At 35.1% G+C, this 20,940-nt stretch overlaps 1 protein-coding gene across 1 annotated transcript in view; it reads right to left on the bottom strand.

Annotated features, from left to right (window-relative positions):
* LOC113514039 (uncharacterized) overlaps window positions 1-20,940 on the bottom strand; it is a 399,604-nt gene that overhangs the window by 224,628 nt on the left and 154,036 nt on the right. The window contains exon 3 of the mRNA XM_052895371.1: window positions 14,085-14,293. Coding sequence (XP_052751331.1) covers window positions 14,085-14,293 — 209 coding nt within the window. The remainder of the gene's footprint in view (window positions 1-14,084; window positions 14,294-20,940) is intronic.

Genomic DNA, 20,940 nt, shown 5'->3' with positions numbered 1-20,940 from the left:
GTAGACATGTAGAGTTTAAATTTATAAGAAAAATCTTTTATCCTAGCATAAACATTAGATAAAAAGAAAGTGTAAGATTTGAATGTAAATAACGCGTCTAGATAGAGTCGACTAAAATATTTAATTCCATTGAAAAAGTTTTTTTTTTTGCAACTCAGAATAGAAACAAGCTGACAGCGCACCTGATAGAAAGTGGTTAACGTCGCCTACAGACATGAGCAGTACCATGGACATAACAGAATATACTGTTTCACCCATGATACTCCCCCATGCGTTGACATTCCTGAGGACACAGGTCCTTCTCTGTACCCTGTAAATTCATTGCCATATCCCACCTTTCAAACTGAAACACAGCTATGCAAACACAACTTCTTCATGGTAGAAGCACGTATGGAACAGAGATGCCCAAACAAACGAGTCTTGTACAAAGTCTCCCTCTGGTATTTTTAATGTCATTTAAAACCCTACATTTTAATATCACTTATTAGAAAAGTAATCTCCATTTTTATATTAATTGTAATATTGAAAACAAAATAAATGTCTTAAATTTAGGAAAAAATAAATGAAGCGGGTTGTTGAGAACTAAGATTTAATTAATTAGACAGTCTTGATCTTGACAGGTACCAGTTGGGAAATAAATTTCGGTGTTTTCAGATTGTTTTTATTTTACGTATTATAAGATTTTTTTCTGTATTGGCGCTAGTTATCAATTAATATAATATATCTTCAACCGACTTCAAAGAGGGAAAGTCCGAAATTATTATTATAAATTATACTTAATCTAATATTGTTTTTAATAAATGTTATAATAATATAGTGTTGCTGGGTAGTCACGGTACAGATTAGACCACCCCTTCCTTTCCCGTGGGTGTCGTAAGAGACGACAGAGGAGTACGTACCAGAAGCCGAGAGATGGGCAGCTAATCTAAGCTCATCTCCTAAGCCTAACTAGGGTTGCCAATTCGGGTGCCAAGTGTGGCAACTATTGGCAAAACACCCTCAAATAGGAGGCCTTAGTTTAGCAGTGGGCAGTTAACGACTGGTAAGCTATAGTATGATATTATATTAATATCGACTTCATTTTAGTAAATGTTTACATAAAACCTTTTATACCTTATACACATGTACAAACTGCTCTTTGAATAATTGAATCAATTAGATTATGAATCCATATAGTGTATAATACAAATCAACGCACTCAACATAACGTATTGATCACTCACGCTACACTATTCTAATCATTTCGAACATTATCTAAGGCTAATCCTTGATCTATTTAACTAATGAGTCTAATATACGGGTAATGGGGAGCAATCAGGCCGATTGGCAGGACTTGATTCGCATTTCGTACTTATATTGAACTATAGATGCGCATTATATACGTTACATATAGAATATATATAAAAAAAATATGAAATAAATTATGACAATAAATAAACAATTAAAATTAATATTTGTATTCAAATAAATAATGATAATGGATTAAATTTTTATAAAATGAATAAAATAAAGAACTAAAATTAATGAAGGTGTAAATCCCAGTTGTATATGAAATTATGTTAAACTGTTTTGATTCTTGAATTTATTTACTTAATTATTCTCCAAGTATTGAACGTATTTGAATAATCTAACATTTGCTATAAGAATATTCTTATGCTTATACCAAGATTTAAACTACTTTAGATACTAATAAATGGAGATAAAGCTGCATTAATAATTAAAAAATATTATTAATAACAATACAATAAAAAAACAGTTCGTTGGTATGTTTGTAACACTTTATTGTACAGTAAAGTCTTGAATTACGAGTATAGGTTACAAAGTTTTTAGGAAAAGAGTGAGTACAATGGCGGACTTATCCAATAAAAAGGATTTCTTCCAGTCAACCCTTGAATGTCTGATAGAATTTTTACAAAGTAAATTTTAAAACGCTTAATTAAAAATAACGTAGGAACATATCACACATCAGAGGGAGACTTTGTAAAAAAGTCGTTTGCTTGGGTACCTCTGCCCCATTCGTGTTTCTACCATGAAACAGTTGTGTTTGTCTGGCTGTGTTTCGGTTTGAACGGTGGGATATGACAGTGAATTTACAAGGTACAGAGGAATAACACCTGAGTCCTCAGGAATGGCAACGCATTGGAGGTATCATGGGCGAAACAGTATACTCTGTTATGTCCATGGTACTGCTCATGTTTATAGGCGACGGTTTTTTTTAATGGGTGTTAATGCAATAGTAACCCCGCCTACGCTAACGGTATACGCTGGCAGGGCACCAGTGATAGATTATAGATGACGATGAAAGCAGGTCTATCTGCCCATCGTGAAGAATTCCACGAGAAAGTAACCACGATGGTTTTCAGGGGGAGCCACGTGGAGGTCGACCTGATTAGTAATATTGCAAGCATTGGGGCTGTTAGACCCCATCACTAACAATCCCTTTCCCCCTTATAGGTGACGGTTACCACTACCCATCAGGTGGGCCATCAGCTTTTTTGCCATTCTAAGTTGCATAAAAATATTCTAACAGATCGGAAAAATTGTTAAACTTTTAAACAAATATTTGCGTAGGTACATTGTTCTTTATTTAAAAAAAACAATGCAAATTGACTAAAATACCTAGGGATTCACATTAAAACCAAGTATATAACAAGTTATAGCCATTTTCGTATCCAAAACGGGGGATATCTAATAAACAGGCAATAACGTTGAGCGCCAATGAAGGTATAGCAGTAATCGTTTCAATCTGACGCGAATCGATTTAGAATCGAAATGTTATCGGTATCGATATTACAGGCACTTATTATTACAACGTAATGGTGATTTCGAACGATTTTATTCTGATTGGGACTCGTGAGTGTGATCGCTTCGAAAATTGTGTTTCCTACACAAATTGCTTCTATCGTATTACGTGTAATGCAAATCGTATCTAGTATATATGTATATGTAGATCCAAAGGGAGACTTTGTACAAAAGTCGATTGCTTGGGTACCTCTGTCCCATTCGTGTTTCAACCGTGAAGCAGTTGTGTTTGCATGGCTGTGTTTCGGTTTGAAGGGTGGGATATGACGTGAATTTACAAGGTACAGAGGAATAACACCTGAGTCCTCGGGAATGGCTACGCATGGAGGGTATCATGGGCGAAACAGTATACTCTGTTATGTCCATGGCACTGCTCATGTCTATATAGGTGACGGTTATCACTTTCCATCAGGTGAGCCGTCAGCTTGTTTGCCATTCTAAGTTGTATAAAAAAAATGTCGATATCTTATAATATGTAGATAAAGCATCGAACCTCAAAAACGAGTCAACTAATTGTCAGCTAGTTGTCAAAATAATTGACTCGTTTCTTTTTATTAATATCATGATGATTTATGAAACTTAACAACTTTCCACAAGAATTTAGCCAAAATATTGTTAACTGTCCATTGCTGAATATAGGCTTTCTTCATTGACTACCATAAAGAACGCTCCCGAACCAACCCATCTGCCAAGCGTGGCAAATCCCCCAATAGTGGACGCCTACGGTCAGTAGCATGATGATTATGATGATGATGATGATATTTATATATGAGAGTGTCTGTATTAAAATGCTTTGAATAAAAGCTTTCGGATAAAAAAAGCTTTAACACTTAAAAGCCTGATTTTTTAAATCAAATTAAAAGATATATAAGTGTATCCTTTACTGTGTTTACTAATGGGGAAAAATAGTAAAAAAAAAATCAAAACGATATTTTTATACATTTATTTTGAAAAAAAAAAACATTTGGTATCATTTTTGATATTTTAGGCATTGCGGTAATCAAAATATTTAAATTTATTTAACAATGAAACAATGCAAACCCCGGTATCAAATTTGAAACTTCAGGCATTTAAGGGTTAACAAAAAATCGTCCAAGTTTATTAATTTTTGTATAAAAAAATCTCATGTGAAACACAAATCAGATAAAAACAATTCAACAATGTATACAATACAACAATATGGATACCATGGCTGTACCATACAATTCATATACTCGATTGGTTATTACTGGCAAAACCAAAAAATGAAGAGCTACGTTTCATTTTTATATAAAAATACCCGCCAATATTTAATTGATCGTTTTCAGGAGTATTTATAAGCTCGCTTTGTTAAAACAATATATCGCCACGTTAGTTAACAATAAAAGTATACTATTTAATGTTTTATTATATTGAATGAATGTACTACTGATTTACTCCAATAAATTGCTAGTGAAGAATGACATTGCGACGGACGGTGACGAAATTACCAGAAATTAACCAACGATGATTTCAGGATGTGCCTACGAGAAGATCGACCAACAACGCTAGCAATGGGGCCCCTAATCCCCATTATTGACAATCACCTCCCAACTATTTAATGTTCAATCTATATAAGCTTATAGAAGCACTAAAGGGTAAGTTGGTAAGATAAATATTTGTTCCAGACTCGGCAACCCACAGCGGAACTGGGATTATCTATCGTCTACCGAAATGTTGGAAAGTTTTTATCCCCATATTCATTGCTTCTGTACTCGTTATTAATCGTGGTTTCCCTGTAATAATATCCCCTTTGTACTATTAATTTATAAACTGATAATATCCCGCAGTTTTTCTCGTATTATTTTTATTATTTATTCTATTCGTCATATCAGTCTTTAACTACCCACTATTGTACATAAGCGTCCCCGTTATGGGGTTTTGCCAGTAGTTGCCACGCTTGGCAGACTATGGCAGAAATATTTATTCTATTATAACATCTAAAATCAACAGCTTCTATCTGGTATAATTAAAAAATATTATATAAAACATCATAGAAAATCCAATTACAGATTCCCAATTTGTAAATCAAACAATGTTATACTTATTACTTGTTATTATACCATTATTATCCATTAAAAATCTGAAAGTACATCTTGTTATACTTTTTAATTAATCTCATAAAACTTTTTATAATAAATATTAAGATAGAAAAAAAAATTCTAAATCGCTTTATAAGTTATGAAATAACAAACATAATAAAAATACAGCTGTATTACAAACCTCCTCGTTTTTTTTTTTTGTTTAATTTAAATTCTTATGATTATTAATTACAATATTAGTAGTGTATGAAAAACATTGTTAAGATGTTTTTTGATAAAAAGTTAAACAACTTTGTATGAAATTAACACATATCGATCATATGTATTTAAATAACTTGATGAAACATTTTGAATAATTTATTTACTGCCTTTATCCATTAAATATGAGTGAGATCGTTCGAAAACTAGACAAACAAAGTAATTTCGACGTTTTAAATTACCTAATAAAGAGTAATAAAAAATGTGAATTATTCAAGATATTGCATAATGTATGATGTATATTCATAACAAATACAATAAAGAAAATATATTTGAATTAAGAACCTATGTAGATATCATTTTAAATAATATTCGTTCATTAAAAAAAAATATTTTGAACATATTTACTTTTTTAAATTACTTTTTTTTATCGCCATCAGTTTCATATTACTGTGAGGACATTTGCTAAAATAAATATAGCCCAAAACCCTTAGAACACATCCAACTACGATGCCACCGAAATAAAAAATAGTTGTAATGGAGGGCTTTACTCAGTGGAAATCCCCTTAAATGTACGTGACGTTACTTCCCGCCATCTAAATTCGACGGGGACAATGCTGTTTAATAGAAAAGATAAAGAAAGACAGACGAATAGACTTTATTCGCATTTCGTGGAACGTTGCTCCTTATGAAAAAATATCACTAAAGAGGCCGGATAAAAGTATCATCATAAAATATTATGAGGCATGCCGCTGTTCAGTTTAGATTAAATCGAAATGGTATGACGATTAACGGAATAGGTGAGTGGATGGTGATCAACAGTGTTGCCAGATCGGCTTCCAGGTTTCGGGCTAAACTGAAATTAAATATGACTACATTTCTACAAAATTTTCAAAACTGAATTTAATTGTTAATAAATATTATAATGATTGGTTGATAATATAATTAATAATAATCTATATAATATTGTTTACTTTTTAAATAATATATAAAAACTCTATTTTGAGACATTTTAGAATAGTTTTTTGAATAGTTTCTCTATTATACGATTATAGGTTTAAAATTTTTATTGTTCTAGTATCTATTGTTCATATTAAAATTTTCATTTTTTTCTGCAATTTATAGTGGAAAATGAGCTGACGATCCACCTAATGCAAAGTGATAACCGTAGCCTATAGACATTTACAGTACTATAGACATAACAGAGCATACTGTGTTGCCCGTGATATCCTTCATGCGCTGCTATTGCTGAGAATAAAGGTGTTTTGTCTTGGGATATTTGGGTTTTTTTTTTGTTGTTTGCATTGCCATATTTCGCCCTTAAAACTGAAATACAATCATTTGCTGTGTCACAGTCGTTTGCTTGAGTACCTCTGTCCCATTCGTGTTTTAACCGTAAAGTAGTTGTGTTTGCATGGCTGTGTTTCGGTTTGAAGGGTGGGATACGGCGTGAATACAGGGTACAGAGGAATAACCTGAGTCCTCAGGAATGGCAGCGCATGGAAAGTATAGGTATAGGTAGGAGGAGGAGGGCGAAACAGTATACTCTGTTATATCCATGGTACTGCTTATGTCTGTAGGCGACAATTACCACTTTCCATCAGGTGGGCTGTCAACTTGTTTGCCATTCTAAGTTGTATTAAAAAAAACTGTCTGGTAACATTTATGTAAATAGAAGCATTGTTTCTTTATTTCGAAAGATCGTAAATTAAATCTAGATTTCGAAGCAAGGGCCACATTAAAATTTAATAGCAAAAGAGCCAGATATATTCCCGAAAAAGCTTAGATAGCAACACTTGTTACCTTATTATTGTGGTAGTGTAATTTGTGGTTACCCGCAGTTGTTTGTACGGTTCACTAAATCACAAAGTTCGGTCAACCGTATGGATGTACTTGGTTAGATGTGGATTTGAAACTGTAACCTAGTAAAAATAAATTATTTAGGGCATTTGATTTCAATTATATACATATTTGTTGTGATAATATATAAAACCTACTGCAAGCAATCACAAAATTGGTCTCACATATTTCATTGTACCCCAAATTGTTACTTTTTAATAACTTTTGTGAAAAGAAAATAAACCATTCATTCGTTTAAAAAATGTAATGAAATTTGAATCCAATTCCCTTCTAATTGAAGCGACTTCACAAAATTATACTTTGCATTTTTATTTGATGCTGTTTACGGCTGCTGCTTTCTATCAGGTGTGCCGTAATTTTTTTCTACCATTTATAATATCATTAAAAAAATCTATGTTTATATACTACGTGATATCTTCGCTAATTCTATAATGATTCTAAAATTATTTGTTAATCTTTTTATTCTAGAACCGTTGTAATTTACTCCCCTGTCGGTTCTATATTTCCTAATTTTTACAGTTACTCATGTTAGTCCTGTAAAATTTAGGACTTTGACGAAACAAACTATGGGAGTAGATTAAATGAAAAACGAGTCGAGATAATAATTACAGTATGTCGACCAAATAAGGAACGTGCTGAAGAAGGGCCGAATTAAAAATACCCATAACCGTCGAGCGAGAATGAAAACATTGATAAATATGGACGAAGCGAAAGATGTGTGTTTAAATCGAAACATCGGGCGTTCCATTGTTTCTGCTTAGCCAAAAGATAAGAATGACAATCATGTATGTATAATAATTATTATATAAAACCTTTTCTACAACTTGGAGTGACAAACAAGCAATGACAGTTTCATCATTATCGTTTCAATCTTTAACTGTCCGCTGCTGAACGTAGGTAAGATTGTAAGATCCGTATTATGTCTCATTGGTTGCCATTCCCGAGAACTAGATGTTAATCCCCCGTGCATGCCCGAAAGTGTGTAACTTCATTTCCTTAAAATTGAAATATAACACAACTGTTTGTTGACAGACGACCCATGAGACTCATGTACATGAGTTTTATACAGTTTCTAAAAATAATAAATAATAGTAAGCGACTATATACGAATAGACCGCAAAGGGACCATTTTATTCAGCCCTGAGTGGTATAAACATGATATAAAGGTACCACGATAAGGCGACAGTTGCCGTTTTCCACCTTCACATCTTGTTTGTCACTTCCAATGGTAGCTACAAACACCATATCTTCCATATCATTATACATTTATAGAATAAGCACACCACATTAAGGCCTTCTAAGCATAACTCCTGAGAGCACAACAATAAAAATATATGTCCACAGTTACTTATTTATATGAAACGCGAAGGTTTTTAGTGGCGATCGTAAAGGAGAATCTTCCTAACAATGGTTGACAATAAAACATGAAAAGTGCGTTAACGACCTATAAAATCGTGTTTACTGTGCGCCGTTAAACAAAATCGGACTGCGAATAGGTTACCGTGTTTTGGAATATCGGACCCTTTGTTGGGGTTAAACCCTACCGAGAACAGAGGCTGTAACGATTTTTATTCTGTACACTGTATATTGCTTCTTAACCTACGCCCGCAGCGCGGAAAATGCCAATAAACGTGGCAATGTTTTTTAAACAGATGTTTAATGTAATTTCACGCTTATGGCTTACGACGTTGATATAGTTAAATGTCAGTGTGCTCACATTTATCTATGTGGTTAATGTCTTGTTGTCGGTAGTAAGCCCGTTGCGACAGTATATGACCGTTGTCCATTTAAGTCCCAAAACTACAAGTTCAATAACAAGTCAAGAAAAGGATAACATCATAATGGCTTCGCCCTTTGTCAGGTCGGGCAGAACATGTTTTCCTTTTCCATTGTATTCTTGTGTTCACTCCACCTTATCCACATTATTAATCGATATTTTCTTTGGTATCATTTTATTGTGCTGATCCAAATTTGTTTTATGATTTTTATTACTTCGCATGATATGTTTAAATATATAACTGCACAAGCTGCAAATATAAGAAACAACAATTGGAAATAACCAAGCCAATACTGCGAAGGAGATGGGTTTGTTAATAATAAGGACTATTGACACAAATGCTAGCAATGTAGGGTATATTCCTAGCAATTATGTCAAGCTACACTCTATTATGTAATTCTCCCTGGAAACCAAAATGGTTATTTCCTAATGAATTCATTGCGGTTGACTATATAACATAGCTTAATCTTCGGTCATTAGCTGTTATTAATATCTTATCAGCGTAAACCAATAGTGCTAGCAGAGTCACCGTTCCATTTTCAACTATTAAAAGAATCATGTTAGAAAAATTAAGTTTTGAACTTGGAAGATCATTAACACAAACTAACGTACCTAACACTGCACTACAGTGATTACCAAAAATTATGAAAAACTTTTACAGCCTAACATTTTAAGTTTTAATTTATTAAATTCTTAAACAAGTAGATAAGATTTTTTGCACTAGTAACTCTAACCGGCTCCCCGTGTTACATTACCCGTTGGCTGGGCTCCGGAAAACTTTTAAACAGTTTAAGAGTAACTCGACGAACTTGCACCGTTCGGGTAATCATTTTTCAAATTGTATTATTACGCTGAGCATCCACTTCGCTAGTTGTTTTAATGAACACGCCAGCTTCGGATTTTTATGGCTAGACTCAAGTTTTATCAATGCAATAGACTTAATTCACTATTTGGAGATATTACACAAAAGCCATCTGCATGGATACTCCAGATCCATATGTGCTTATATCGACAAGCAACTATGCTTGCATATTTCAATTTGCAGGATGAGATATTGTAGTTGGGGTTGTAGAATGTACGTACGAACGAATGTACATATAAAACGTCTGAACATATAACTATATGTTCATACATATATAGCTAAACATAGCCTCCCTCATAGTAGGGATTTTGCTAGTCGTTGCCATGCTTGGCAGGCGAGTTGGCAACCACAGTTTAACTTTCAATGATATTTAAGAGAGACACTGTTGCCCATCCCTCGACCATAAGGTTCCTTAATCGTCTCTTGCGACACCCACGGGAAAGGAAGGGGTGGCCTATTCTATGCCAGGACTTACATGACTATATGATACCATAAGCACCATAAAATATTCTGTAACGTCGATGGTTGTCTATAGACTACAAATACCACTTTCTATCTCGTGATCTGTACACCTTGTCTACTATTCCAAGTTGCTTAAAAGCGACATAAGATTTTCATATTCTATGAGCTAGCAACGAATGAGACTCCTGATGTTTATAAGCTATAAGCATGTAATAATGGTTATTCGCTATAAAGAACGTTTTAATATTCAAGCGCGCTGTATATATATCTTGTTAAAAGAAATGGTTATGCGTCTATGGGTAAAAGAATCAATATTACTACTAAAATACAAAAAAAAGATGTTAATAACTTGAATTTTACGCTATAAACTCTTTTAATATAAATTATAAAAAGTTTTTATGCAACTTAGAATGGCAAACAAGCTGACAGTCCACCTGATGGAAAGTGGTAACCGTCGCCTACAGACATGAGCAGTACCACGGACATAACAGAGTATATTGTTTCGCCCATGATATCTCCCATGCGTTGCCATTCCTGGGGACTCAGGTGTTATTACTCTGTACCCTGTAAATTCACTGCTATATCCTACCCTCAAACCTTCCTTTCTCGTGGGTGTTGTAAAAGGCAGCAGCGTCCGTATTAAAATATCACCAAAACCTAACTGAAATTGCCAAATCGTCTGCCAAGTGTAGCAACTACTGGCCAAATCTTCTAATAAGGAGAGGACGATGTTCAGCAGTGGACAGTTAACGGCTAATATGGGAATACATAATAGGCAAAATTTGCTACTAATGTTGTATCATTGAGTCACATTTTTGATATTTCAAATATCATATTTTTGATATTTTAGTTCAACATGTATTCATCTTGAAGTAAAATGATAAGTAATGTGGAATATTAGCTATATTTGGAAAAAAAATATATTCAAATTTGGAAATAAATGACGTAAAAGATGAAGCCATTTTTCAAACATTATAACAACTTTTAAAATCTCGTATTCTCTTTGATAACGAGTAACAATTTTGTACAAAAAACATTGAACTCGGTTCACGAGGAAAAGTATAATGTAATGAAAAGTATTTAAAAATATATCAAAGAAACAAAAGAAGCAAATAAAGGCGTCGCTTATTAAAGATTACGAGGTATATTTCCATAATGATGTTGGCTCGCACAAGTTTGCAAGATATATCGACTTGTTTTTGTCATGGAACTATTATCTGATATTTACCTATATATAAAATAATATTGTTTTAAACGACGAGGGTTTTTAATAGGTGGTTTGTTTTTGCCCGCAAATTTGGAATTGGAATGAAAAGATCTAAGTTTCAAACAGGAGGTCTACACCGCATGATGTTTCATAGAATCGCTTAAGCGCTAAGAGGCAACAAACTCATTTTTACATTTATAATGTTACCAAGAATAAGATAACGTTAATTCTGCCTGCGTTATAGGTATACACTCCGTGTTTTTGATATAAACCCATTCGTGTTTCAACCATGAAGAAATTGTGTTTGCATGGCTGTGTTTCGGTTTGAAGGGTGGGATATGGCGTGAATTTACAGGGTACAGAGGAATAACATCTGAGTCCTCAGGAATGGTAACGCATGGGGGGTATCATGGGCGAATCAGTATACTCTGTTATGTCCATGGTACTGCTCATGTCTATAGGCGACGTGTACCACTTTCCATCAGGTGGGCCGTCAGCTTGTTTGCCATTCTAGGTCGTATAAAAAAAACACTGATATCAGTGACAGATAAGGATGAAGTCTACATGAAATTTATTGGAAGGTAGCAATTAACATTTTTAATCTTCCATCCGATACGTTAACTTGTATATCATACTGAATCATATAAAATAACTAAGTATTACTTGGCAATACAGTGATAAATAAGAGTGGTCTCATTTGCCAATAAATTCTTAATATCCAATATATAACCAATGCTACGGCTATTAAAGGATAAGCTGGACAGAAAAACTAACAAATGAGGAAGTCCTAAATGAGAAAAGTGAACGAGAAAAGAACATTAATTAAAATAATAGAGAATAGAAGAGGCAAAATGCTGGGCCACCTTATACGACATGACGATTTTTTTAAGGGCATATAAGAAGGAAAAATAGAGGGCAAAAGAGGAAAAGGAAGACCGAGGAATAACTACATGGGACAGATAAAAGAATCACTAGGTGTCATGTCGTATAGGGTGATCAAGGATATGGCCTGGGATAGAGCGGGCTAGAAGAAGATGCATGAATTAGTTGCACCGACAAGAGGAAACTCTTAAATGAAAAAAATAAAATAAGAAGGATAGGCCTGAACTCTTTAAAAAAGGCATATGTTTACTTTCGTACCAACTATATCAGTGAAGCTTCGCTTGAATTCTGGGGATTATTTATCAATATACATTACTATATATATCAAAATCATATCTGCAGAAGCTGTCCCCTGCTGAATATAGGCCTTCCTCCTAAGGAAGGTTCTGCCAGTAGTCGCCATGTTTGGCAAGTGGATTGGTTAGACTTTAGTGATGTTTTAAGAGTGACGCTACCATCTATCCTTAGGCCATTTAGTTTCCTTAATTACCTCTTACAAAATCAAGAGAAAGGAAGAGGTAGTTAATTTTATGCCGGGACCGCACGGTTTTATTGTATATATAGTCATCAGGAAAGGCAACGGCCGAGTTACATCGTGAGTATCACAGTGTATTCTATAGTGTCCATAGTGCTGTTCATGTCAACAGGCGATGGCTAAATACTTCTCATCAGATGGGCCGTCATCTTGTTTGACATTCTAAGTTATATAAAAAAATCCTATATACCTAGAGAGTTTTCCGATCTAAGTATATATCATAACAAAATATATACACATAGAGAATATTCCGAGGTAAAACAATTAAGGTTTTCTTTTTCGGAAAAAGCAGCTGTTCTCTAATTTAAATCGTGCTCATAAGTATTCCCAGCTTTAATACTTAATCAGAATAGGTACATAAGGAATATAATTACGTTTTATTAAGATAACAGAAATAATTAAGGCTTACTTTAAATTGGTTGCATAATTAAAATTAATGAAGGCGATACAATATAATAGTAAGATTATACTAAATTACGAAATGAGATAATTATCTTTTCCTTTATTCAACACCAACTTTCTCTCTGGCGAGCTTAAAATCTAAGACCTAGAAGACATACTGACTGACTCTGCTGTCCAGATCGTGTTTCTAGTTACACTACACGTCTGCACCACTAGGAATGCAAGCACGTGCGCGTTGCCGTCCCTCAAGAAACCTTAATATATCCTTTTTGAAGAACCTCATACTGTAGTCTCTAGAGAAAACATCGGCAAAGAACTCATTCCACAACCTGTTTACGGAAGGAAATTCCTTTGAAACCACACGGTACGTGACCATTTAGGTTCAAGCGTTTGAGAATGAATTCCCTGTTGATGGCGGGCGGTGCGATGATAAAAGATGGCCGTGGGCATCATTTCAAATAATTCTTCAGAACACAATCCACGATACAAGCGGTAGAACATAGAAAGGGAAGCAAACTCTTGCCTTGGACTTAAAGGCTCGATACCGCCTGTGAGTTTGGATAGTCGACAATTCTTAAAGCCCGTCTTTGAACCAAATCAAGAGGACAAAACTGGTATCCGGTACTCCGGCCCACAGATGAGAGTAGTATACCATAAGGGGCAAGATTAAACATATATATATATATATATATATAAATCTGGACAAATATACAGAAAATGCAGGAAGTCAATGAGTACAGGTGGCATGGGACCATTCTGTATGGCAGTCTATGGTGGAGGCTTGTATTTAGCATTGGACAGATAATAACCGATATGATGTTGATGATGATACCACTCCGGATTCTTGGGGAAAGTTAACCCGAATCGAAATACAGTAATAATTCATTATTCATGATGTAGTTAAACTGCAGACAGAAGGTAAACAAATATAAATTCATTTTGACTTTTCAACTAAAATCTACGAAAAAAATAGATTATTGATAATGATAATAGATATGTAGTTTTAATATATGTGTAATTAGTATATATATACTTACATCAACGTCTATTCCCGGCTGCGCGAAGATCCTCGTGAAAGGATACTCCTTTGGGAGGTAACTGAAGAACTCTTGCCTTCCTCTGTACCATTTGACACTGTACAGGGTCTCATTGCCCTCTAAGGTCCATTTGCAGCCTAGAAGCACCGTGTCCCCGAGTTTAACAGCAGATGGTGCTATCAGCTGGACGTCTTTGAGGGCTTTTGTCTCTGTAACAAAAGCAATAATAATTAAATTTCAGTGACAGTGCTTGTACCTGGTATGGCGTAGAAGGAGTGATTCAAATTCCATCCATTTCGAATTTTTTTTCAGTCACAGAATTATGGAAATATAAATTAATTAAAATTTTAATAAGTAATTAATATATAAGAATATATTATTTTTAATGTATATATATATAAAAACAATAATAAGGGTTTCAATTTGCTTTAATTTATTTTTGTGTGTATGTTATATGATATCTATAAAAACCTATTTTAATCATACTAAACTAAACAGGCAATACATGGTGGGTTCGTTAATTTCCCGTTATATATATATATATATATATATATATATATATATATTATATATATATATAATTCCCGTTTTATATATATATATATATAAAACGGGAAATTAACGATATATATATATATATATATAAACATCGGATAAAAAATTAACATAAGTTTTAAAAAACAATAGTAGTGAAATCATTTGTAGTAAAAACAATGTAACTAAACATATAATCTATAAGAGTATATATATACCTAAAAAAAAAAAAAAAAAAAAAAAAAAAAAATCTGTCAAGTAGCACATTTCCACTTCATATAAAATAAATAATTTAAATAACTACTGTAGTGAAGATCACAGCCTGTGCCTTATACGATTACAGAACATATCAAACAATATTTGAAAATATAATTAAACACGTCGATGAATAAAATGTGCCGTAAAATTATCGATTTTATGTTTATCAGCTGATTGTCAGTTTGCTGCTCAGTGACAGTTGAGTATTTACTTCAACAACGGGGCTCTGTCGCCCCGGTAACTGCAAGCTGCTTTGACAACAATTTATCAAGAACCAATCACAATGCAAATCGTGTGCCGGTCTCCTAGCTACTTCACTAATAACAATCTATATTATTTGTTTATGTGCCAAATTGCTGTTTCCCTTATGACGCTATATTTTTATACTTAAAATAGCTTACGTAATATGGACAGATATCTGTAAAGTGATTTCATAAAATAATTTAACGTACGTATTTTATATTCTATTTGTACTATTTTTTTTTTATGGAGAATGTTGTTAAGCAAACCACAAATGTGCCATCCAATAATGTTCCATTACAGCCCTCAGGATCTACTGCATCACAGGATAATGATATACAATGCCCAATATGTCCCCAGCCTCGTTTTTTTAAAGGCCAGAGAGGTCTCCGAATCCATGCCAGTAAAACACATAAACAAAATTCTGAACAACCAGTTTCCCAATTTTTAAACTTCTCGAACAATCAAAACAAGCCTTTCTTTGAAACACTCAGTCAATTAAAACATTCTGTCCCTCTTGTAAAAAGAATACCTAGAGCCGCCCGTTCATCTGTGGCGAAGAAACTATCTGAAAGCCTAAAAACTGCTGTTTTAGATAACTCGAAACATAGCTGGGAACTTTTACTAACTTTCCCTTACCGTATATTACATGCCGACATAGATCATAAAAACCTTTCCCTAACCAGTTCATTAAAATCAAACTGTTGCAGCTCGAAACTGGAATCTGATCGGATCTCACATCTCCTCAAACATCCAAATTTTCGCAATGGAAGCAGTATTTATAAAAAAGTTGAACGCAAAGCGCATGACGGAGACGTCAAAGGTGCGGCCCGACTCCTCTTTTCCAATGATGCTGTAGCTCCTAATATCCCTTCTACACTTGCTGCTTTACATTCTAAACATCCACCTTTGCCATCCAACCTCAACCTTCCTGACGCACCCGAAAACACAGACATCTATATCAGTGCCTCAACCCAGGATATCTTGCATGCAGTTAAGTCCTTCAACAGTGGGTCCGCTGGTGGTCTAGATGGACTTACTCCTCAACACCTTAAAGACCTCTTATATGGTACTCCAGGCGATGCCGGCACCTTGCTTTTGGAGGACCTAACAGCCCTTGTAAACCTAATGCTCTCTGGAAAAATAAATGAGAGCATAACCGAAATTTTATACGGTGCAAACCTTTGCGCTCTCACCAAAAAAGACGGCGGTATTAGACCTATAGCAATAGGTACTACCTACAGACGGCTTGCTGCTAAAATCTGCTGCAAAGCCGTATCACATAATCTGAAAAAGGAATTTGAGCCATATCAACTCGGTTTCGGTTCTAAAGGTGGGTGTGAAGCAGCCATACACTCTCTCCGCACATACATTACCCAATCCACTAACGATATTTTGCTAAAGGTGGATGTTAAGAATGCCTTTAATTCACTTAATAGGGACGCCCTGTTAACTCAAATTAAACAGAAAATTCCTCAAATTTACAATTTCCTTTGGCAATGTTATAGCGAACCTACTAAACTTATGTATCTAAATAATACTTTACTCTCGGCTGTTGGTTGTCAACAGGGCGACCCTCTGGGACCTGCCATTTTTAGCCTAGGAATTAACCCAATTATTCGGCTTCTAAATTCGAAATTCAATGTGTGGTATTTAGACGACGGTACCCTAGGAGGAAGTGTAAACACCGTATTCGATGACCTTCATATCCTAATACAAGAATTCAAACATATTGGGCTTGAACTAAATTTTTCCAAATGTGAACTCTTTATTCCAGATAATCTGTCTAATAAAGATGAAGTAATTTCTAAATTTAACACCCTGGCTCCAAATATCAAAATTTTAAATAAAAGTTTACTTCACCTCTTGGGGTCACCAATTTTTTATGATTCTTTCCCCACCTTTGTCGAAAACAAAATTAGTAAGTTCTGTTCAAACTCCAACCGCCTCCTAAATATCAACACCCACATTGCATATAACATTATTCGATACTGCCTTTTTGTACCCAATTTTACTCACGTTCTTCGTAGTACACCCTTTTGGAAATATCCAGATCTCACCGCAAAATTTGATGAAAAAATAAAATGCATTCTGAGCTCACTCTTTAATATTACTTTCGAAGACCGTATTTGGACTCAGGCCTCTTTGCCTATCAGGCATGGGGGCCTGGGAATCCGTCAAATCTCCCATATCTCTCTACCAGCTTTTCTGTCATCAGCACACGGTACGCAGAATCTCGTGAAAAAAATACTAACACCTTTTTTCGGTGATTTCGAGATAGCTTACCTGCCTGAGGCTAGAAAAGCTTGGTCTCTGGCTTGTCCCCACGTACCTTCTCCCATAAATCCCAAAATCCAGAGGCAATGGGATGAGCCCATTAATGATCTATACAGAACTTCGTTACTGGACTCATCCCAGAACTCCGCTGAAAGCGCCCGTCTACTCGCGGTGTCCAAGTGGGAATCTGGCCTATGGCTACACACAATTCCCTCACCTCATATCGGAACATTATTGGATAACACAACGTTTAGACTCTCAATCTCTCTCAGATTGGGTGCCAAAACGAATGCTCCCCACCACTGCAGGTGTGGGGACAACGTCAGTGCCTTGGGACACCATGGCCTATCTTGCCTCAAGAGTGCTGGGCGCTTGCTGCGCCACTCAGCTATTAATGACATTCTCCGTCGGGCTCTTGTCACCGCAGGCGTGCCTGCCATTCTAGAACCTCCTGGTTTGATACGTGACGACAGCAAGAGACCTGACGGTATGTCCTTGGTACCTTGGAAGATGGGACGTCCGCTTGTATGGGACTTCACCTGCGTCGACACGGTGGCGCCGTCTCACCTTCCAAGTACGTCTAAGAGGGCTGGTGCCGCCGCAACACACCAGGAGACTATCAAGCGCCGTAAATATTCATCCCTTGGAAATGGATATATATTTGCGGCGTTTGGAGTTGAAACTCTGGGTCCGTGGGGCCCCGAGGCAATGAAGCTTTTCAAAGAGATTTCACGCCGGCTGGTGGAAACCTCTGGTGACCAGAAGGCTGGCCTATACTTTGGTCAACGCATTTCCATTGCTATTCAGCGTGGAAATGCAGCAAGTATCCTAGGCACCCTACCAGCTGGCAGTGATCTCACAGAAATTTTTTATCTGTAAATAATTTTTAAAATTTTTAATTACTTTTTCTTGTTATTTGTAAATAATAATAATAATTATTATTATTATTTGAATAATAATATCCGTCACGCGAACACATCTATAAGAGTTGATAATAACATAGTTGAGTATAAAATGAAAATTGTGAACAGAACTCATCAAGTAAAAATAGGTCTCGATAAAGAACGACCGTAAGTAATTTTGTTTCAATACAAATGTTAACTCCATTTTCTGTAACGAAACTCGGCTAAATCAATTTCCTCTAAGTACAGAAAGTAACATTTGTTCAAATGTCGTAATTTTTTTTTTCTCCACCGCAATCGTCTGGCATATGTTTCGGGGTAACGTGTGTTACTAGTGTTGGCGGCATATTTTTTTTATTCTTTCTTTTACAATACATTAGAATACCAATGGAAAATGGTAACCGTCGCCTATAGATATGAAACAGAACAAGCAGTGAACATCATAGAATACAAATTACATGAATGCTAAACGAAGTAGTAAAACCCTTTTAATATAAGGCGTCACAGTGCTTTTTTAATAGGTGAATATGGAATTATAACTCCGCCTGCGCTATCTATATACGCTGGCATGGTACTAGTGAGTAATTAAGAATACATAAGTGGTTATTTGATTTGAATTATTTTGTTTAATTTCATTACTATACATTTTAAATAATTGAAATTTTTAACCTGTATAATTTATTATTAATACGTAAATATGTTAACATATAATATGACGATATAAGTAAAATAGTATTTGCATAGTATAGTAGCACAATTAAATACATTTTATACGCCAGATTCTGGTGAAAAATGTGAACAATATTTAAATATTATATACCACCCTTTATACCACTTTTCAAACAAAATAAAGCTATTTGGATTGGTATTACCATATGTGTGTAATTGCCAACACTCGAAGAGTACCACCACCATTACTATCAGATGTTCTACAACCTTCCATATTACTCATCAATCTCCGACCACCATTTTGTTCGCGCACGTTTTGCGTTTTGTTTCATCTCTAAATGAGGCATCTACAGGGCAATTTTTAGATCACCGCTCGAAGCCTAGTGTTAACCGTTCGATGCCCAAATATATAAGTATCCCATCGTGGCAAAAGTTGGTCGTCGATTGATTGATTGATGATTGTCATCATGATAGTTTCCAAGGGGGATCGTGAGAAGGTTGACCTGACGGTCTATATTGCCTGCAACAAGGCTCCTGTAGTTATTAGCAATCCAATTGTAGATACCACCAAATTTACGAACGAATAGCATGGAATCAGGGACCGAGTCTAGCACAGGACCATTATAAGTGGCAGACAAAAAAAGGCACGTATGCCCAACAGTGGGTGGATGTGGGCTAATGAAATTTAAAATTCTAATTTTGTTCCATAAAGATTTATTACCTTTTAATAAAATTATTTGTACAATACATTAAGATTAATGATGATAAATGAGACGGTATTTGTGGAACACTGCATTAATTCATATTACATTTTAAAGAAAAGCCATTTGTTATCCGAATATAAGTAAAATATCATTTATTCTATACTAGTTCTCAAGCGCGATTTCGTCTGCATTAATAAAAGTTATAAATTTAATAGGTACTAAAAGTACAAAGTTGCCGTGCGGTCCCAGCATAGAATGAGCCACACCTACCTTTGTCCGTGGGTGTCATAGGAGGTGACTAAGGGGGTGAGGGACGGACAGCAGCGTCTCTCTTAAAACACATCTAAAGCCTAACTGTGGTTGTCAATCCACTTGCCAAGCATGGCAACTACTGGCAAAAGCCCTCCTAGGAGGAGGCTTATGTTCAGCAGTGACTAGTTATGGGCTGACATGATATTATATGATGAAAAGTTCAAAGTTTCCGCGTGATCCCGACATAAAATGGGCCACCCTTTCCATTCCCATAGATATGAGAGGACTAAGGGAACTATGGTCAAGGACTGGGCAGCAGTGTCTCTCTTAAAACATCATATTTATAAATAAATCAATAAATCACAAAAGTCTAATTGCCAACCCGCCAAGCAACCGTGGCATCTACTGGCAAAACCCCCCAAGGGGGAAGTGTATGTTCAGCAGTGGACAGTCAACGGCTGATATAATAGAACTAGGTAAATAATAGAATTATATAATAACATGAGTCCTAAGACGTCTATGTTTACAATCCCAAAACGTGTGTACAAGATCGCTGTCACTCGCGCCGTACTAATCTCACCAAATGCGACAGTAATGAACGCTGTGACCGCAAACAATTACATCAAGCGACGCCTGCGCCTAACGCAATTAGAAATACGACGTACACCCAACTTATAGATGTATAATTAAATATCGCAGGGAAACAAGAATATTAGGAGCTCCGTGAAATGCCTAGGATACATGAAATCACGGATAATGAATTAATATTTTTAATGGTAAACTTAAAGAGCATCTTCTATCCTTATGAACATACGTATATTTATTTATATATGTTTGTGTATATATACGTTTATATGTGATATAATTAGTTATATATAAATTTTCCACTTTGGGTTTGCTAAAGGGAACTCTTTTTAGATCACTTTCAACAATAATAAGCAAGCTGAAATGGCAAATGGGCTGGTCATAAGTACTGCCAACCATTAAGACTAGAATAATTGTTTAATTAAAATTTATTGA

This window comes from Galleria mellonella, unplaced genomic scaffold, assembly GCF_026898425.1.
Source record: "Galleria mellonella isolate WM207_F2 unplaced genomic scaffold, CSIRO_AGI_GalMel_v1 utg117, whole genome shotgun sequence".
NCBI lineage: Eukaryota > Metazoa > Arthropoda > Insecta > Lepidoptera > Pyralidae > Galleria > Galleria mellonella.
Note: the sequence above shows the minus strand (reverse complement) of the source record. Positions and strands in the feature narration are given on the sequence as shown.